This window comes from Mustela putorius, unplaced genomic scaffold (assembly GCF_011764305.1).
Source record: "Mustela putorius furo isolate JIRA1106 unplaced genomic scaffold, ASM1176430v1.1 tig00004035_pilon_pilon_pilon, whole genome shotgun sequence".
Classification (NCBI taxonomy): Eukaryota; Metazoa; Chordata; class Mammalia; order Carnivora; family Mustelidae; genus Mustela; species Mustela putorius.
The window spans coordinates 2,960,211-2,979,874 of record NW_025422171.1 but is presented as its reverse complement, the minus strand read 5'-3'; the positions used below and the strand labels follow the sequence as shown (position 1 = coordinate 2,979,874).

The 19,664-nt window shown below is 39.0% G+C and overlaps 1 protein-coding gene across 3 annotated transcripts in view; it reads left to right on the top strand.

The window, feature by feature from the left end:
- The window catches only part of MICU2 (mitochondrial calcium uptake 2), a 157,142-nt gene that overhangs the window by 39,858 nt on the left and 97,620 nt on the right, over positions 1-19,664 (top strand). For all 3 annotated transcript variants that reach the window (XM_045072424.1, XM_045072423.1, XM_013046797.2), the window contains exon 2: positions 1,242-1,386. In XM_045072424.1, coding sequence (XP_044928359.1) covers positions 1,242-1,386 — 145 coding nt within the window. The remainder of the gene's footprint in view (positions 1-1,241; positions 1,387-19,664) is intronic.

The window sequence follows — 19,664 nt, the reverse complement described above, 5'->3', positions numbered from 1 at the left end:
TTCTCATTTTTCCCCCATTTCAGTTGTAGTCAGTGAACGTCACTGTGTCAGGGTAAATAATAGGTGCGGTAGCAGTAGCTGTGAAAAGGAAGTAATGTGTGTCCAGGAAGGATGTTGTGGTCCAGGTCAGACCAGTACTTTAAGGAAGTAGTCCAAGGTCAGAGTATGCTTTTGGATTTCACAGATAATACTCACATTCTGTGTCAAGATTGCTATATTGACATTGGTGTTTATGTTAACTGTTGTTTTCTTCCATTTGCTTAGGATACAGTGCTCAGCCATGGATAGGAGGTTAGTGTGGTAGTTAAAGGATTGAAACACTTTGAGTTGGACACCCCAGGTATTTCATCCTGGCTGTGCCATTTCCTTTAGTTGTTGTTCAGTTATTGTGAGGACTAACCAAATAATTGACGTAGAGTGCTTTATTAGTATAGTCCCTAGCACATAGTGAGTGCTCAATAAAGGTTAACAGTAAAGATTTCAGTATTGTCTCTGTCAGCATTGAGTCAAGGTCTAGGTGCCATTGCCTGAGATATCCAGAATCTTACACTGACAGTACTTTACCAGTTCTTACCCTTTTAGCACTCTCCATCCATGATGTAAGTATATTTCTGAAAGCAGAGTATCAGATATGATATATTTTATCTTTGTGAAAAAGCACTTTACTTGATCTCTTGCCTCTACCTTTCTTTCTGATCTTATCTTCTGCCACACTTAAATATACCAGGCTTACCTAGGAATGAACACACACACACACGCACACACATCTCATGGTCTTTGATCTTACTTTACCTCTTGCTCAGGATGCTCTTCCTCTAGAGAGCCCCAGACCTCACTAACTGCACCCCATTTAGTCTCTTTAAATGTCACCTCTTTAGAAAGTCCTCCTCTGAGTATCCTATCTAAAATACTACTCCTTATGACTCTTTTATCCTGTTTAATATTTCCTTGTGGCATTTCTCATTAGCTCACCTTATTTTCTACATATATTCATTAACTGTCATTTCTTTCATTAACTGGAATAGAAGTTCCTTCAAGTTAGTATCATTCACTGTTTTATCTTCATGCCTGAAAGAGTGGTATGTAGACAACCACGTAAATATTTATTAAATCAATGATTGAAAAATTTGGAGGCTGCTAGACCCAAATACTAAAGTACTCTGTAAAGATTATTTTGGAAGTAGCTAAGTTGGGGAATCATACTGAGAAAAGTCTTAAAATGCAGTTTCTTTTTCTTTTAGGATAATGTTGTCTCTGGAGAGATGGGAGAAAAATTGTCCCTTCGTAAACAGCGCTTCATGCAGTTCTCTTCACTGGAACATGAAGGAGAATATTATATGACACCACGAGACTTCCTCTTTTCAATAATGTTTGACCAAATGGAACGTAAGTTGTTTTTTGGATTTTTTTAAGTTTTTTCTTAAAAATCAAACATTAAGGCTGATAAACTATTTTTCAGAATTGCTAATGGATTTTCTTCATATTAATTATAATAATTCTTTGTGCCATGTAATTTGCTTATTATTTAGACTTTACATTTTTCATGACTCAGGTGTAGTTAAACTTTTTATGTATTTATCTAAGAAATACTTGGGTTTTTTTATGGGTTTTTCTAAAGAGCCAAAGGAAAAACGGGTAAGTTTTTAATGTCACTAAATATGTTAATAGAATAATTTATCTAAGATACTAGTTTTTGGTAGTATTGGTGTTTTAAAGTGGGCAAAGAATAAAACTAGATTAGGGATGGCTGGGTGGCTCAGTTGGTTAGGCTGCTGCCTTCAGCTTGGGTCATGATCCCAGGGTTCTGGGATTGAGTCCCACATCGGGCTCCTTGCTCAACAGGGAGCCTGCTTCTCTCACTGCCTCTGCCTGTCTCTCTGCCTGCTTGTATGTTCTCTCTCTCTCTCTCTCTCTGGCAAATAAATAAAATCTTTAAAAAGAAAAATACCAGATTAGAGCAGTTGGGCAGGGGGGACCAAAAATATAATGAGATGCAAAAATCCAGAAGCTATAATTACATAATTTTAATTCATAAAGCTTCAACTTTTAATTATTCCAAATGATGTTAGAAATTCTTAGTTATATTACCTAAACTAGTTCCTTTTACTTTGCAGAAAGTAAATATGGCCCTATACTCTGTGCCCTCTATTATAAAAGTATTCTCTGAAAACTTCTTAACTTCCTGTCACCTGTCAGGATGCTGGAAGTACTGAGCTATATGTAGAACAGCTGATATGGGCTAGGCCAAAGTGAGCAGTAACAAGTGTAAGTTAGGTTGAAAAAGACTATGAAGACTTGGGAAGTTATTTTCAATATTGAGAGATGACTTGAATAAAAACACAATGAATGATTATGACATGCTCTACACAGTAAGTTCATCGGTCACTAAAACCAAAGAATTGTGTTAGGGAGTGATGACAGATCAAATTGAAAAACAGATAAGGGTCATATTGTACAGGGCATTTCAGTTACCCTATGCAACCATCAGAGACTTGTATATTTGGTTGGAATGTGTGGACATCATCTTTGACCAGTGAGGGAGCAATGAAGGCTTATGAGCAAAAAAAGAAATATCGGTTATTTTGGTACCTCCTCTTTGGAGGGGAGTTTGGCAGTATGTATCAAAATCCTTAAAACATGTATTCACTTTGTGAGAAAACTTATAGAAAACTAGTATAAGTAAATAACTAGAGAGATCAAAAAGGTTTTTTTAAGGTGGTTTACTTTCCAGCATGTAAAGAACTTGAACATCGTCACTCCTGTCCCTACAGCAAGAAAAAAAGCTGAAAAACTGAAAGTCAGCAGTTCTTCTTAGACCCATCAGAGAGTTGAGAGAATTGAGACCATAAGGCATAGTAACATGAAAACTGGAGACAGATACAGAGATGCAGAGTTTACCTAGAGCAGAAACTACCCAGAAACCACCACTGCAGCCAGCATCTGGTGGGAATATTTAAAGAGTGATTTGGCTAATTGCTAGAATCTGAGCATGGGCTAGCTTGAGAGATGAAAACTTGTGAAGAACAGCCCTGACAGTCTTATGTACTTTTGGGAGTTTTACCTAGTAGAGCCCCACTAAGAGTGAAGATCTGAGAAAAATCTTCCCTCAGTGGGAGGGGAAAAGTAATCATTTTGAAACAACTCCAGAGCATTCTCTTCTCCTTAGCAAAGGCCTGCACAGACAGGAAACTTTTACCAAAGTCTAACTAACCGAGGTGAATGGAAATTCCCAACTTTGGCCTTCCTGTCTCACTTTTGAAGGAAAACAGAAAACTGAAAGCATTTCTGAGGATCACAACCCTGGGACTGAGGATCACAACCCTGGGACACAGGCCAGTAACAGACTGAGACCTAATCATAAGATTATAGGACACTTCTCCTCCCCCACACCTCACCACATACCAGGAAGGCTCTTGTCTAAAGCGGATACAACAGAAAGAACTGTACCTCTCAGACCTTATATATGAAGGAGTCTCTAGGGAAATGAGAACAAGAGAGGAGACAAAAACAAGGACACCAGAGGAAATGTTTAAAAACCTCTGACACCTACAACTATAGCAGACCATAAACTCATCCTAATGTTATTCAGATAAACATAGAACCTCATACTTAAAATATCTCCTTAAGTAACATTACCTGATAGATCTTACCTGGCTCTCAGAAAACTCAGGTGACAATCTAAAAGGCAAAAGGCAGTCTGAAGAGACAAAGCAAGCACCAGAACCAGATTCAAATATAGCAAAGATTTTGGAATTAGCAGACCAGAATTTAAAATAACCATGATTAATATAATTAAATGCTTTAGTAGAAAAAGTACATATAATAACAGGTAACGTATGCAGAGATGGGGAAACTCTTAGAATCAAAAAGAAATGCTAGAAATAAAAAACAGTATAATAAAAATGAAGAATGCCTTTGATAGGCTCATTAAAATAATGCTCTGCGCCAAGGAAATAATCAGTGAGCTTGAAGACATGTTGAGATTTCTTAAACTGCAAAGAAGGAAAACTGGAAGAAACAGTGTCCAAAAAGTGTGGTACAATTCAAAAATTGCTAGTGTAATACCAGAAGAAAGAACAGGAGAAATATTCAGAGTTATTAACAGCTGAGAAATTTCCAAAATTATTAATAAACACCAAACCACAAATTCAGGAACCTCACAGAATTCTAGGCAGGATAAATATTAAAAAAAAAACAAAAAACAAAAAAAACACCCAAAACAAAAAACAAAAAAAACACCCAAAACCCTATACCTAAGCATATATGCTTCAAACTATTGAAAATCAAAGACAAAGGAAAAAATCTTAACAGAAGTCAGAGAGGAAAAAGACCTTACCTAAAGGGAAACAGGGTTAAGAATTATATCATACTTCTCTTCTGAAACTATGGGATGGGGGAAGAGTTAAGATGGCAGAGTAATAAGGGGATCCTGGGACATAGCTACATCAACATCAAATCATTTTAAACAACTAGGAAATCCATCTGAGGAAAAAAAATAATCTGCACAATTAGAAGGAGAGAACGTGACATATGTGAGCTTCAGAGAGTGAACTGGGAGAGAGAAAAGCTGTAGTACTACAGAATGGTGGGAACCCCTTTCATGGAGCAGAGTCAGGGATGGAGGGAGAGTGGCACAAGGGTTGGAGCAAGGCTCAGTGATGTGGGGTGTGGGATATCCTGGGTCTCTGGGGAAGAGAATGTTCCTCTTCATGGAGTGGATTTGGAAGAGGACAAAAACCCACCAGGCAATACTGAACCTCCATTCAACAGCAGGGGACAGAGGCACCCACAGATGGCAGATAACCTGTTTGTGGCTTTTTCAACAGAGGCTCTGAGTACATATGTCCATGTGCAACTGCTTTTCTGGGACAAAAAGGTGCCAGATGCAGCTCTGTGAAGCTCTCTTTCAGTGGAAGGGAGTGGGTCCACATGCCACCAGGTACTTTTAAGACTTGTTTTGAATCTCAGCTGCCAGCCAGAGATATAACACTGGAGAATTAGCCTCAGGCAGGCCCACAGCCAGGCACAGATAGACTGAAGGCAGGATTCTGATGAAAGCCTGGGTCACAGAAGAGGAGATTGTTCACTTTTCTGTGGGGGCCTCCTGAAGGACAGCAGCCTCGAGTGTCCCTCCCCTGTCAAGAGGACAGGTTGACACCATCTACCCCACCCCCAAGGCCCAACAGCACAGTCAGACTTCAGACAGAAACACAACCCCTGTAGTCACTTAAACCAAACTCTGCACAGCCCCCTCTCCACTCCCCATGCACTGGCAAGGGGATCTTTATAAGGGCAGGTCTGACTGTGAGCCAGTACAGCAGGTCTCTCCCTCAGAAGACAACACAGGCCCTCCCATGCATCAAGGCTACTGATTGTAAAGCATCAGCTTCATTTCAGCTTCCTCCCTGCCACTATTTTTCCCCCCTCTGGCATCAGGTTTGCGGGTTTTTTCATTTGTTGGCTTCTTTCTTTTTTAGTTTTTTGGATCAGCTTCCCTAACCTCCCAATTTCTTTTTCTTTGAAATCAGGCATATACTTTTTGATTTGTTTGCTTGCTTATTTGTTCCTTTTCCTTTTTTCTTGGATTGGTTTCCTTCCTTCCTTCCTTCCTTCCTTCCTTTCTTTTTTTCTTCCTGTTAGGCCTATCTTCACAAACAAATCCTAGAACAATGACTTAACAATCTAAACATGTCCCACCGCAAGCAAGAAGGAACTCTGCAGAGGACTGGCCCATGGGAGAGAGCAGCCAAATACAATAGCAGATGCACACAGCATGTACCAGAAACACTTCTTAAAGCACCAGGCCCTGGACAGTGTCAGAAGCAGGAAACATAACAAGCTTTCATAACGTGCAAAAGACAGAAACCTAGACATTATGACAAGGTGGACAAATTCTCCCCAAAAGAAAGATCAAGAAGAAACCACAGCCAGGGATTTGCTCAAAACAGATATAAGTAATGCATCTGAACAAGAATTAAGAACAACAGCCATAAGAATACTAGCTGGGTTTGAAAGCATAGAAGACACTAGAGAAACCCTCACTGCCAAGATAAAAGACCTAAAAACTAGTCAGGCCGAAATAAAAAATGTTATAAATGAGATACAAAATCAACTGGATATAATCACAACAAGGATGGAAGAGGCAGAGGAACGAACAGGTAATATAGAAGATAAAATCGTGGAAAATAAGGAAGCTGAAAGGAGGGAAAGAAAACTGTTAGATCATGAATATAGACTTAGGGAACTCAGCAGTTCCACAGTGCAATAATATCCATATCATAGGAGTCCTGGAAGAAGAGAAAAGGGGGCAGAAGATCTATTTGAGCAAATTATAAATGAGAATTTCTCTAATCTGGGGAAGGAGACAGGCATTCAACATCCAAGAGGCACAGAGAACTCCCCCTCAAAGTCAACAAAAACAGGTCAACATCAAGACATACCATAGTGAAACTTGGAAAGTACAAAGGTAAAGAGATAATTTTAAAAGCAGCTGGAGACAAAAGGTTCTTGACCAACAAAGGTAGACACGTAAGGTTAGCGCCAGACCTGTCCACAGAGACCTGGTAGGCCAGAAGGAAGTGGCATGATATATTCAATGTGCTGAATGGGAAAAATACACAGCCAGGAATACTATATCCAGCAAGGCTGTCATTCAGACTAGAAGGAGAGATAGAGTTTTCATACTCCCTCTCTGTCTCTCTTTGTCAGATAAATAAATAAAATCTTTAAAAAACATATATATTTAGGAAATGTTTGGTCAGTAGTATGAGTGTTCCAGAAAGGTACAGTAGAATGATAAATGGAAAGAGATTATTGGATTTGATCACTAGCATGAGTCATTAGGATGTTAAGGAGAGAATTAGAAGGACGAGAACAACAGGTATAGATAGCTTTTTCTAAAAATTTTGGTTATAAAGGGGACAAAACAGAATGATAGTATAGGAGAAAACAAAGGATAATGGAAGAATTCTTTAGAAATATTTTATAGCCAAACAACTCTTAATTATCAGAAATGTCAGTGCTGTGTCCTGTACTATAATTTATGCTCATTTTTTCATATAAGTGTTTCAAGTAGAGATTATAAAAATTGATCATCATCCTCAAAATATTAGGGGATTATATACTTGTAAATAATATGTATTAGTGTTTTTTTCTCTTCACTTAATTCAGTGGTTCGCTTCTTTGATTTTCATTAAACATTTGTATTTTCTTCTTCATCAGCTATTACTCTTGTGCTTAAAAATCATCAAAGAATCCTTTCCATTTTCAGTTGAATCTAGTTTTGCTTTACCTTACTTTAGCCACAGACCTATGCTAGTCTTCTAATCAAGTTCAAAGTTTATATGGCTTTTTTCTTTGTTTCATTGTTGTTTTTATGTAACCCTTGATGTAACCAATTTAGGTTCTTATAACGTTTGCACTTTATTAATTGCATTGGAATGCAGTTAAACTCTATCAGAAGACATTTAGCTAAATCAGGAATTCAGTAATTGCAGGCCAAATAATACATCCTTTATACCTATGATGTACTTCACCTTTATTTTTCATCATGGGCAAGAACAAGAATAATCTTGGTGCATTCCTGCGGATCATACTGAACAGCAAAACAAGGAAAACCAGAGCCAACCCAGTGACCCATGATCTTCGCGTATAAACAGAAAGAAAAAAAAAACGATCTGAGATTTATTAGATCCTAAACTCTTTTTTGCCTAGTTTGTATCTTACAGAACTTCTTGCAAATAATATACTTTGCTAATAGTAATTGATGGAGATGTAAATCATCCAGGTGGATGTTGGATGCTTATTCTTCATTTTTTCCTGGATTTGGGGAATATCAGTGTCATCCTTAATTTGCTATTGCATACTCTAAATACTGTAAAAGCATACTCCTTTGAGAACTAGGTTATGTGGTTGAAACACCATTTTTCCTTATTTAAGTTCTTTTACGTTGAATACCAACTTGCCGTTTTCTACTAAATTTGTTCAGCCTTACAGCTCTTTTGTTCTCAATTCCAGTGAACTGTATTCTTATTATTCATATCCCATGACCATTATCTGAAATTGCTTCATTTAAGAAATTGCAAATTACAGAAGTCCACTCTCTGGCAACAATGTTATCAATTATCCTTCCACCTTACCCACTTCCTAATATCCAATACACCTATTCTTGGCCTCAGAAAAGCTTCTAATCTCAATTATTCCATTATTCCTAAACTCTCAGCTCTTCTGGATTTTCCTCCTTTTCTGTAGCTAAATCGTTCTTTTGTCACTCACTAATAATTGCTTTCAAATATCTTTCTCCTCTGTCCTTTTTATTGAACCTAGCCAGCTAAGAACTATTGGGAGAAAATCACATGGTTCTGCAATCGGAGCCACTAAATTCATGTTTTTCATCTTCACCTAGATCGTCTAAAGCATTTATACATCCCTAATTAGCTTTTTCCTGGTGATGAGCTCCTCACACCCTAAGACTGTTTCCCCCACCATCTCCTCTAGTTTTGTCATTATTTTATCTCTACTGCCTCCTTCTCTGAAATTTACTAGTAGTCTTAGGTCTTTACTATCTTGAAAAATCCCTAATATGATCATACAGGTCTCTGGTTGTTCTCTTAGCCAGATTTAAACCATCTGTACTCCTTCCTTTACGGCCTACTACTCCTTGGTACACCACAACCTGGCTGCTTCTCTCACTTTTCTACTGAGTATTATTTTTTAGATTACCAGTGACTATCAAACTGCCAAGACCAATGGCTGTTTTTTCTGCCTGCTTCTTAATTGATCTTTCAACAGCATTTACTCCCTCCTTGAAACTTTGGTCTCCCTGTGACACACATTTCTTAGGTTTTTTTCTAACAAATGTATTCATTACTTCTCAGTTGTTTTCCTGGTTCCTCTTCTTCCTGTCAGCTCTTAAATGCCCAGGCTCCCTTCAGCTCTGTTCACTTTATATGTAATCCCTGAATGATTTTATTGTCACTCATGACTGCAACTACTTAAGTGACTGTTATCTGAGGCATCTCTGTCTTTAGCCTCAAACTCTGCTGGCCACTAGAATCACATATCTTAGCCACCCACTAGATACTTGGGTGTTGTCTCCATAAGCATCAGGAACTCAACATGTCTAAAAATGAATTCATCATCTTTCCTATCAAGTCTTTTCTTTTCCTGTATTTTCTTTGTGATGGCACAACCTTCATCACTTTCCTAAGTCACCCAGATTGTTTTGTGAGTTTTTGTAGACATCTCCATGTCCCTCATTTTTATATCCAGTTCATCACTGAGATCTGCTTATTCTGCCTCCTTAATTTCTCTTTACTTACCTTTCTCTATTCTTATTTACTTTGCCTTATTTTAGACTTTTAGCACTTCTCCCTGGATTATTGCAACAGCCACCTTTCCTTCCATCTAGACATCTTTTTCCCATACCAGTAATTGATCCTTTTACTCTCCTATTTAAAATTATTTAGTGTTTCCCATAACTTTTAGCTTAACACTCAGAGCCCTTGTTGCTCTGACTTGTGCCTACTTCTCTATATTGTGCCCTTCATACAGCGCAACTTAAAAACTAACCCTTTTCTAATAAAGCTATGTATGTAACAAAGCAACAATATATCCTTACCATGAGAAATACACTTAAATTTTTTTAATATATTTTTATTTATTTTCAGCGTAACAGTATTCATTGTTTTTGCACCACACCCAGTGCTCCATGCAATCCGTGCCCTCCCTAATACCCACCACCTGGTTCCCCCAACCTCCCACTCCCTGCCTCTTCAGACCCCTCAGATTGTTTTTGAGTCCATAGTCTCTCATGGTTCACCTCCCCTTCCAATTTCCCTCAACTCCCTTCTCCTCTCTAACTCCCCTTGTCTTCCATGCTATTTGTTATGCTCCACAAATAAGTGAAACCATATGATAATTGACTCTCTCTGCTTAACTTATTTCACTCAGCATGATCTCTTCCAGTCCCGTCCATGTTGCTACAAAAGTTGGGTATTCATCCCTTCTGATGGAGGCACATCTTCCTTATCCACTCATCTGTTGAAGGGCATCTTGGTTCTTTCCAGTTTGGCGACCATGGCCATTGCTGCTATGAACACTGTGATACAGATGGCCCTTCTTTTCACTACATCTGTACCTTTGGGGTAAATATCCAGTAGTGCAATTGCAGGGTCATAGGGAAGTTCTATTTTTAATTTCTTGAGGAATCTCCACACTGTTCTCCAAAGAGGCTGCACCAACTTGCATTCCCACCAACAGTGGAAAAGGGTTCCCCTTTCTCCACATCCGCTCCAACACATGTTGTTTCCTGTCTTGCTAATTTTGGCCACTCTAACTGGTGTAAGGTGATATCTCAATGTGGTTTTAATTTGAATCTCCCTGATGGCTAGTGATGAAGAACATTTTTTCATGTGTCTGATAGCCATTTGTATGTCTTCATTGGAGAAGTATCTCTTCATAACTTCTGCACATTTTTTGATATGATTATCTGTTTTGTGTGTGTTGAGTTTGAGGAGTTCTTTATGAATCCTGGATATCAATCTTTTGTCTGTACTGTCATTGGCAAATATCTTTTCCCATTCCGTGGGTTGCCTCTTTGTTTTGTTGACTGTTTCCTTTGCTGTGCAGAAGCTTTTGATTTTGATGAAGTCCCAAAAGTTCATTTTCACTTTTGTTTCCTTTGCCTTTGGAGACATATCTTGAAAGAAGTTGCTGTGGCTGATATCGAAGAGATTACTGCCTATGTTCTCTAGGATTCTGATGGATTCCTGTCACACGTTGAGGCCTTTTATCCATTTCAAGTTTACCTTTGTGTATAGTATAAGAGAATGGTCGAGTTTCATTCTTTTACATATAGCTGTCCAGTTTTCCCAGCAATATTTATTGAAGAGACTGTCTTTTTTCCACTGTATATTTTTTCCTGCTTTGTCGAAGATTATTTGTCCATAGAGTTGAGTTGTCCATATCTGGGCTCTCTACTGTGTTCCACTGGTCTATGTGTCTGTTTTTATGCCAATACCATGCTATCTTGGGGATCACAGCTTTGTAGTAAAGCTTAAAATCAGGTAACGTGATGCCCCCAGTTTTATTTTTGTTTTTCAACATTTCCTTAGCGATTCAGGGTGACTTCTGATTCCATCCATACAAATTTTTGGATTATTTGCTCCAGCTCTTTGAAAAATACTGGTGGAATTTTGATCGGAATGGCATTAAAAGTATAGATTGCTCTAGGCAGTATAGACATTTTAACAATGTTTATTCTTCCGATCCAAGAGCATGGAATGGAATGGTCTTCCATCTTTTTGTGTCTTCTTCAGTTTCTTTCATGAGTGTTCTGTAGTTCCTCGAGTACAGATCCTTTACCTCTTTGGTTAGGTTTATTCCCAGGTATCTTATGGTTCTTGGTGCTATAGTAAATGGAATCAATTCTCTCATTTCCCTTTCTGTATTTTCATTGTTAGTGTATAAGAAAGCCACTGATTTCTGTACATTGACTTTGTACCCTGCCACGTTACTGAATTGTTGTATGAGTTCTAATAGTTTGGGGGTGGAGTCTTTTGGGTTTTCCATATAAAGAATCATGTCATCTGCGAAGAGAGAGAGTTTGACTTCTTCGTTGCCAATTTGGATACCTTTTATTTCTCTTTGTTGTGTGATTGCTGTTGCTAGGACTTCTAATACTATGTTGAACAAGAGTGGTGAGAGTGGGCATCCTTGTCATGTTCCTGATCTCAACGGGAAGGCTGCAAGCTTTTTCCCATTGAGGATGATATTTGCTGTGGGTCTTTCAAAGAGAGATTTGATGAAGTTCAGGAATGTTCCCTCTATCCCTATACTTTGAAGCGTTTTATTCAGGAATGGATGTTGGATTTTGTCAAATGCTTTTTCTGCATCAATTGAGAGGACCATGTTGTACTTCTCTCTTCTCTTATTAATTTGTTCTATCACATTGATTGATTTGCGAATGTTGAACCATCCTTATAGCCCAGGAATGAATCACACCTGGTCATGGTGGATAATCTTTTTAATGTGCTATTGGATCCTGTTTGCTAGGATCTTGTTGAGAATCTTAACATCCATATTCATCAGTGATATTGGTCTGAAATTCTCCTTTTTGGTAGGGTCTTTGCCTGGTTTGGGGATCAAGGTAATGCTGGTTTCATAGAAAGAGTCTGGATATTTTCCTTCTGCTTCAATTTTTTGAAACAGCTTCAGGAGAATAGGTGTTATTTCTTCTTTGAATGTTTGGTGGAATTCACCAGGGAATCCATCAGGTCTTGGGCTCTTATTTTTGGGAGGTTTTTGATCACTGCTTCATTCTCGTTACTAGATATCGGTCTTTTCAGGTTGTCAGTTTCTTCCTGGTTCAATTTTGGGAGTTTATAGTTTTCCAGGAATGCATCCATTTCATCTAGGTTGCTTAGCTTATTGGCATATAACTGTTAATAATAACTTCTGATGATTGTTTCTACTTCCTTGGTGTTCGTTGTGATCTCGTCCCTTTTCATTCATAATTTTATTAATTTGGGCTTTCTTTCTTTTCTTTTGGATTAGTGTGGCCAGTGGTTTATCGATCATATTGATTCTTTCAAAAAACCAACTTCTAGTTTCATTGATACGTTCTACTGTATCTCTGGTTTCTACCTCATTGATCTCAGCTCTAATCTTGATTATTTCCCTTCTTATGTGTGGAGTTAGTTTGATTTGTTGTTGATTTTCCAGTTCTTTAAGGTGTAGCGACAGCTGGTGTATTCTGGATTTTTCCATTTTTTTTTTTGAGGGAGGCTTGGATGGCTATGTATTTCCCCCTTGGGACCGCCTTTGCTGTACCCCATAGGTTTTGGACTGAAGTGTCTTCATTTCCATTGGTTTCCATGAATTGTTTCAGTTCTTCTTTGATCTCCTGGTGGATCAAAGCATTCTTAAGCAAGGTGGTCTTTAGCTTCCAGGTGTTTGAGTTCCTTCTGAACTTTTCCTTGTGATTGAGCTCCAGTTTCAAAGCACTGGGATCTGAGAATATGCAAGGAATAATCTCAGTCTTTTGGTATCAATTGAGTCCTGATTTGTGACCCAGAATATGGTCTATTCTTGAGAAGGTTCCATGTGCACTTGAGAAGAATGAGTATTCTGTTGTTTTAGGGTGGAATGTTCTGTATATATCTATGAGGTCCATCTGGTCCAATGTGTTGTTCAATGCTCTTGTTTCTTTATTGATTTTCTGGTTCAATGATCTGTCTATTTCTGAGAGGGGTGTGTTAAGATCTCCTACTATTAATGTATTCATATCAATATGACTCTTTATCTTGATTAACAGTTTTCTTATGTAATTGGCTGCTCCCATATTGGGGGCATAGATATTTACAATTGTTAGATCATCTTGATGGATAGTCCCTTTAAGAATTATGTAGTGTTCATGGGGCGCCTGGGTGGCTCAGTGGGTTGGGCCGCTGCCTTCGGCTCAGGTCATGATCTTAGAGTCCTGGGATCGAGTCCCGCATCGGGCTCTCTGCTCAGCGGAGAGCCTGCTTCCCTCTCTCTCTCTCTCTGGCTGCCTCTCCATCTACTTGTGATTTCTCTCTGTCAAATTAATAAATAAAATCTTTAAAAAAAAAAAAAAAGAATTATGTAGTGTTCTTCTGTATCTCTGACTAGTCTTTAGTTTAAAATCCAATTTGTCTGATATAAGAATCGCTACCCTGGCCTTCTTTTGAGGCCCACTGGCATGAAAGATGCTTCTCCATCCCATTTCAGTGTGGGTGTATCTTTAGGTTCAAAATGGGTCTCTTGTAGACAAAATATGGATGGGTCCTGTCGTTTTATCCAATCTGCAACCCTGTGCCATTTTATGGGCGCATTTAGGCCATTCACATTGAGAGTGATTATTCATAGATACATTTTTATTGACATCGTGTTACCTTTGAAGTCTTTCTTTCTGTAGATTGTCTCTATATTTCTGTTCAATGCTATTCTTAGGATTTTTCCTCTTTTATAGAACCCCCCTTAGTATTTCCTACAGTGTTGGCTTGGTGTTTGCATAGTCTTTTAAGCCTTGCCGGTCTTGGAAGCTCTTTATCTCTCCATCCATTTTGAATGTCAGTCTCGCTTGATAAAGTATTCTTGGCTGCATGTTCTTCTCATTTAGTACCCTGAATATATCTTGCCAGCCCTTTCTGGCTTGCCAGGTCTCTGTTGACAGGTCTAACGTTATTCTGATGGGCTTTCCTCTGTAAGTAAGGAGCCTCTTTGTCCTAGTGGCTCTCAAGAGATATATCTACACTTATGATTCCTCAGTTTGACTATCAGGTGCCTTGATGTTTTTTTGGTATCTATAATCTTGGGTGGAGACCGTTCGGCCTCTAGTACATGAACGCTGGTTCCATTCACGAGATTGGGAAAATTTTCATGAAGAACATGTTCCACTATATCTTCTAGACTTCTTTTTTCTCCTCCCCTTCAGGGATTCCAATAATTCTGACGTTGGAATGTTTCATGGCATCATTTATCTCCCTGATTCTGTTTTCATGGCTTCTAAGCTGTTTGTTCCAGGCTTCCTCCTGATCCTTTCTCTCTACCTGTTTGTCCTCCAGATCACTAATTTTATCTTCTGTCTCAGTTACCCTGGCTTTGAGAGAATTTAGATTAGATTGGAACTCATTGAGAGCATTGTGAACCTCAACCCTAATAGCTTTCAGGTCTGCCCTAATGTTGTAAACAGCATCTCTGGTCGCTTTCAGTTCAGCCCTAATCAATTCCGTTTGGTCATCCATGGCTTTCTCCAACCTAGCTATTGCTTGGATAATTGTTAGCCTGAATTCTCTTTCCAACATATTGTCTATGTTGATAGCCATTAGCTCTGTTGTAGAAGTCCATCCTCTGTATTTTTCTTCTGTTGGGCATTCCTCCTCCTAGTCATTTTGGTGAGAGATGACTGAACAGATGTAGCTGGATGTATCGACTGTGGTGCCGTCAAGGTGCACCCTGGAACACTTCTGAGCAATCAGGATTCCCCACCCAAACGAGAGAAAAAAGAAAAGAAAAAGAAAAAAAGAGAGAGAGAGACGGGGAAAAAAAGAGAAGATAAAAGAGAAGGTTCAGCCCAAATGGGCCCCAAGGTAAGATTTATGAAGTATACAAACAAAACAGACAAACAAAAAGACTGATAAAAGTATATGACAAGAGGGGGAAAAATATATATATAGGCAAATAAAGGAAGGACCTCATCAAAAAGAACCCCAAGTGTAAGATTTATATACTATCAGGAGAAACACAAAAACACAGAAACACTGGAGGAAGAAAAAGATGGGAGAGTGGTTATAAATTCTCAGTGTGGGTGAGGAAGGTTGTTTTGATTCTTCCTGGATGTATCTTGATATCTTTGTTAAAGGACTCAACTTTCCTAAGATAAAGGGGGATTAAAAATGGTTTACCCTATAGGGGTAGGATTGATTGGGGAAAGGGGATTACTTTGAAGTTTAACTCTATATGAATATTAGAAAATAAAAATAATAAAGGAATAAACTAGATTAAACTAAACTAAAATTTAAAAAAGGAAATTTCAAAAATAGAAATGCAAAAGAAAAACATAGGTGTATGTATCAAAAAGTTCAGGTTAGAAGGTTATTATGGAATTTGATGTACTGGACATCTCACTGTGATGGTAAATAGGTTAAAAAATTACCTATATTAAAAAAAAAATGAGCCAAAATAGTGGGAACAAATTAAAAATAAAAGTTGTCCTATGAAGTAGTGGTGGTCGTTCTCTTGTAGTCTTTTTTTTTTCTTTTCCTGGTTGGTTTTCTAGGGGAGGGGCCTGCCACGTGGGATTTTAATCAATGACGTTCCCTGAGTTAAGTTCTCCCCCCCCCCACCCCGCCTCAAGGGGGTGGGCTCTGAGGAAACCGGTTTTTTCAGGCTTTTGTACACTGGAGGTTTTTATGTTTGTTCACTTTTTTTTTCTCTCTCGCCTTGACCGCTTTTAATGGTTTTTGTAGGTTTAGAGGAAAGCAAACTGCACCCTGACCTCCCTCTCAGAGAGAAGCCTCAGTTTGCTCTCCTGTGGGTGCTGCAGAGCCTATATAAACTCCCCCTTGACCCCTAGCAGAGTAGGTTCTGAGTCGCAGTCCCTGGGGATGCAGGATCTTCTGCTTGTACCCAAAACCACGGCAGCAGTGGCTGTCTGGGCAGCTCCAGACCACCAGAGAGGTTCCAAGCAGCAATCGCACACTGAGATTTTCCCACTGGCCCGGACTGGGAGTGCCTGGTCTTTCTGGGTCTAAGAGTGCTGGGTTTGCGCGCACCTCTCGTAGGGGAGGCTGTGGGTCACGTGCATGTCTCAGCCTCTGAGAGCAGGGTGCAGGTTCGAGAGCACCAGAGAGCACCATGCGGGGCCTTCGCACACCTCTCTCGGGAGAGTTTGGGGCACACGTGCACGTCTCAGGCTCTGAAACAATGGCGCGGGTCTAAGAGCGCCAGGTGGGCCTTTGCACACCTCTCTCAGGGGAGGTGAGGGGTGCACGTGTCTCAGGCTCTGTAGCATGGCTCGGTGTTCTGCCATCTGGCGAGCCTCCCAGCCCCTCACAGGAGCCAGACCCCACTCAATCTCCGGCACACTCATGGCTCAGGGACCAAGACCCGGTTTTCCCTCTGCACTCTCTCTGGCTCAGCACCAGGGGAGGCTGTCTGGGTCTGGGGACTTAAGCCCCTGTCCCTAGCCACCCCAATTCCCACAAATTCCCCTCTGCGATCCTTTGCTCTTTCTGAGTGCTTTCAACAAGTCTCCAAGTTAATGCTGGTCCCCAGACGTAGGGCACTCATATTGGGGTATTAGTTTCCAATCGGTTGCCTCTGGTGGCTCCCTCCCCCTTTTGTTTATCTTCCGATATCAGTCTGACGTTCCCACTCCACTTTACCTGCCTACTGGTGTCTTCTGCCCCTGTAGAGATCCAGACGTGTATAATTCTGAACTCAGGCTGATTTCATGGGTGATCGGAGTTCTTTGGTAGGTAATCAGCTCACTTTAGGGTACAGGTTGAAAAGGCACCTCCTCCTACTTCCCCGCCATCTTGTCTCCTCAGTACACTTAAATTTTATTTGGAGAAATGTTATTGAAAATAGTCAAATTTTACAAACCTAAAGACATCCTACAGAATGGGAGGAGATATTTGCAAATGTCTTATCAGATAAAGGGCTAATATCCCAAATCTATAAAGAGCTTATCAAACTCAACATCCAAAAAAAAAAAAATCCAGTCAAGAAATGGGCAGAAGACATGAATAGACATTTCTCCAAAGAAGACATACAAATGGCCAACATTCACATGGGAAAATGCCCAACATCACTCGGCATGAGGGAACTACAAATCATAACCACAATGAAATAACACCTCGTGCTGGTCAGAATAGCTTAGATTAACAACACAGGAAAATAGATGTTGGTGACACAGAAAAAGGAGAACCCTCTTACATTGTTGGTGGGAATGCCAACTGGTACAGCCATTCTGGAAGACAGTATGGAGGTTCCTCAGAAAATTAAAAGTAGAGCTACCCTATGACCCAGTAATTGCACTACTAGGTATTTATCTAAAGGATACAAACAGTGGTTTGAAGGGGCACATGTACCCCAATTTTTACAGCATTCATGTCCACAATAGTCAAACTATGGAAAGAGCCTGATGTCTGTCAACAGATGAATGGATAAAGATGTGGTGTACGTGTACACACACACACACAGGAATATTATTCAGCCATCAAAAAGAGTGAAATTTTTACCATTGGCAACAGCATGGATGGAACTAGAGTATATTATGCTAAGTGAAATAAATCAGTTAGAAAAAGACAAATACCATATGATTTCACATGTGAGATTTTAGAAACAAAACAGATCAACATAGGAAAGGGAAGGAAAAATAAGAAAATAGGGAGGTAAACCATAAGAGACTCTTAACTATAGGGAATAAACTGAGGATTGCTTGGGGGAAGTGGAGGGATGGGGTAACTGGGTGATGGGCACTAAGGAGAGTACTTGAAGTAAGGAGCACCGGGTGTTGTATACAACACCCGCTGAATTCTACCGCTAAAACTAATACCACAGCATGTGTTAATTAAATTGAATTTAAATTAAAAATTTTTAAAACAGTCAAATTCTTATAACTTTTTCTCATGGTAATTTTAACAGGCTACTTGTTTTAGTAGAATGTGATATTGTATTCCTCGTACATTGTAATATAAGTGAATTAATTTTGGCATAGTCAGAATTAAAAGGTTGCTGAGAATGTGTTTAGGAGTACCATAAAATGTCTTTATATTGTTAAAATTATATTATGTTAGAAAATTATGGTTTTGTGGTCAAGCATACTTTTCTTTTTGCCATTGTGCTAAATTAAAGGTACTGTTCTAATATGTGTACCTTATACATATTATATAATGCCTTAACATATTATATAATGCCTTAGAACAAATGCTGTTTTAATAGCATAGAAGGTTGTACAGTGTCTGTCTACCTTATAAATTTTGTTGAAATTTGTTACAAATTTTTTAAATCATTTCAATTAATTTTGTCATACAAAGCTGCATTTTTATTTAGCTGGCCAAACCAGGGCGGGAGACCCAGATTTGGATGAAGGATATGCTAAGATTGGCTCATTTGCAGCATTGCGATTGAGATTAAAAGCTTTTTTATTTCTCATAAATCCAAGTTAGATAGATACATGAGGCTGAATTTTTTAAATTTAGCATTAAAATATTTTATAAAGTTATTTGTCTACCACCATAACTTCTCTAACCAAAGTGCTTGTTACTCTTTTTTTAGCTCAGTCTATTCCAACTACACGGCCACCTTGCTTTACCTCACACAACAAATATGCTCCCACCTAGGGTCTTTGCACTGGATGGTCCCTTTGTCTGAAATACATTTTCCAGTTATCTCTTGGCTAATCCCTCCCTGTTTGCTTCAGTTGCCTTCTCAATGAAGAAATGCAATCTGATACCACACACACCCCCATCCATCCATTGTGCTGCCCTTTTAATCCCTCTTACTTTGTTCAGGTTTCTCTCATAGCACTTCCCACAATCTAATGTATACTATATCTAATTTACTTATTTTCTAAGTTTACTGTTCATTGTCTCTATTCTACCCCTAGAATGCCTATTTCATAACAGCAGAGATTTTTGTCTCTTATACTCAGTGACATAGACTGAATGCCCAGAAAAGTCCTTGACACATAGTAGGTATTCATTAACAAGAGTTTCTACTAGATTTCCAAGAAGAGATAATGAGTAAGCAGTTAGATACACAAGTAAGAAAGTGAATGGAACCAAACGTGTAAGTTTAAGACTTTTACGAAAATTCATGCTATTTAAAATTAAGAGATTTAATGAGACTGCAAAAATAAGCTATAAAAAGAATGCGCCCTGAGCTTTTCTGGCACTTAGAGTTGGAGAGATGAAGGAGAAAGCAGTTAAAAAAACCAAATATGGGCAGTTTAAGAAGAAAGACCAGTAAGGTAGTGTTGCAAAGTGCAGGAAAGTGTTTCAAGGAGGAAGGAATGATCAAACATGAAAAATGTCAGTGCCAAGTCAAGTAAAACAGGAAGTAAGAATTGACCATTGAGGAGGTGTGGGCCAGATAGAAAGTAAGAAGATACTGAGTTCACCTCTTCCCATAAA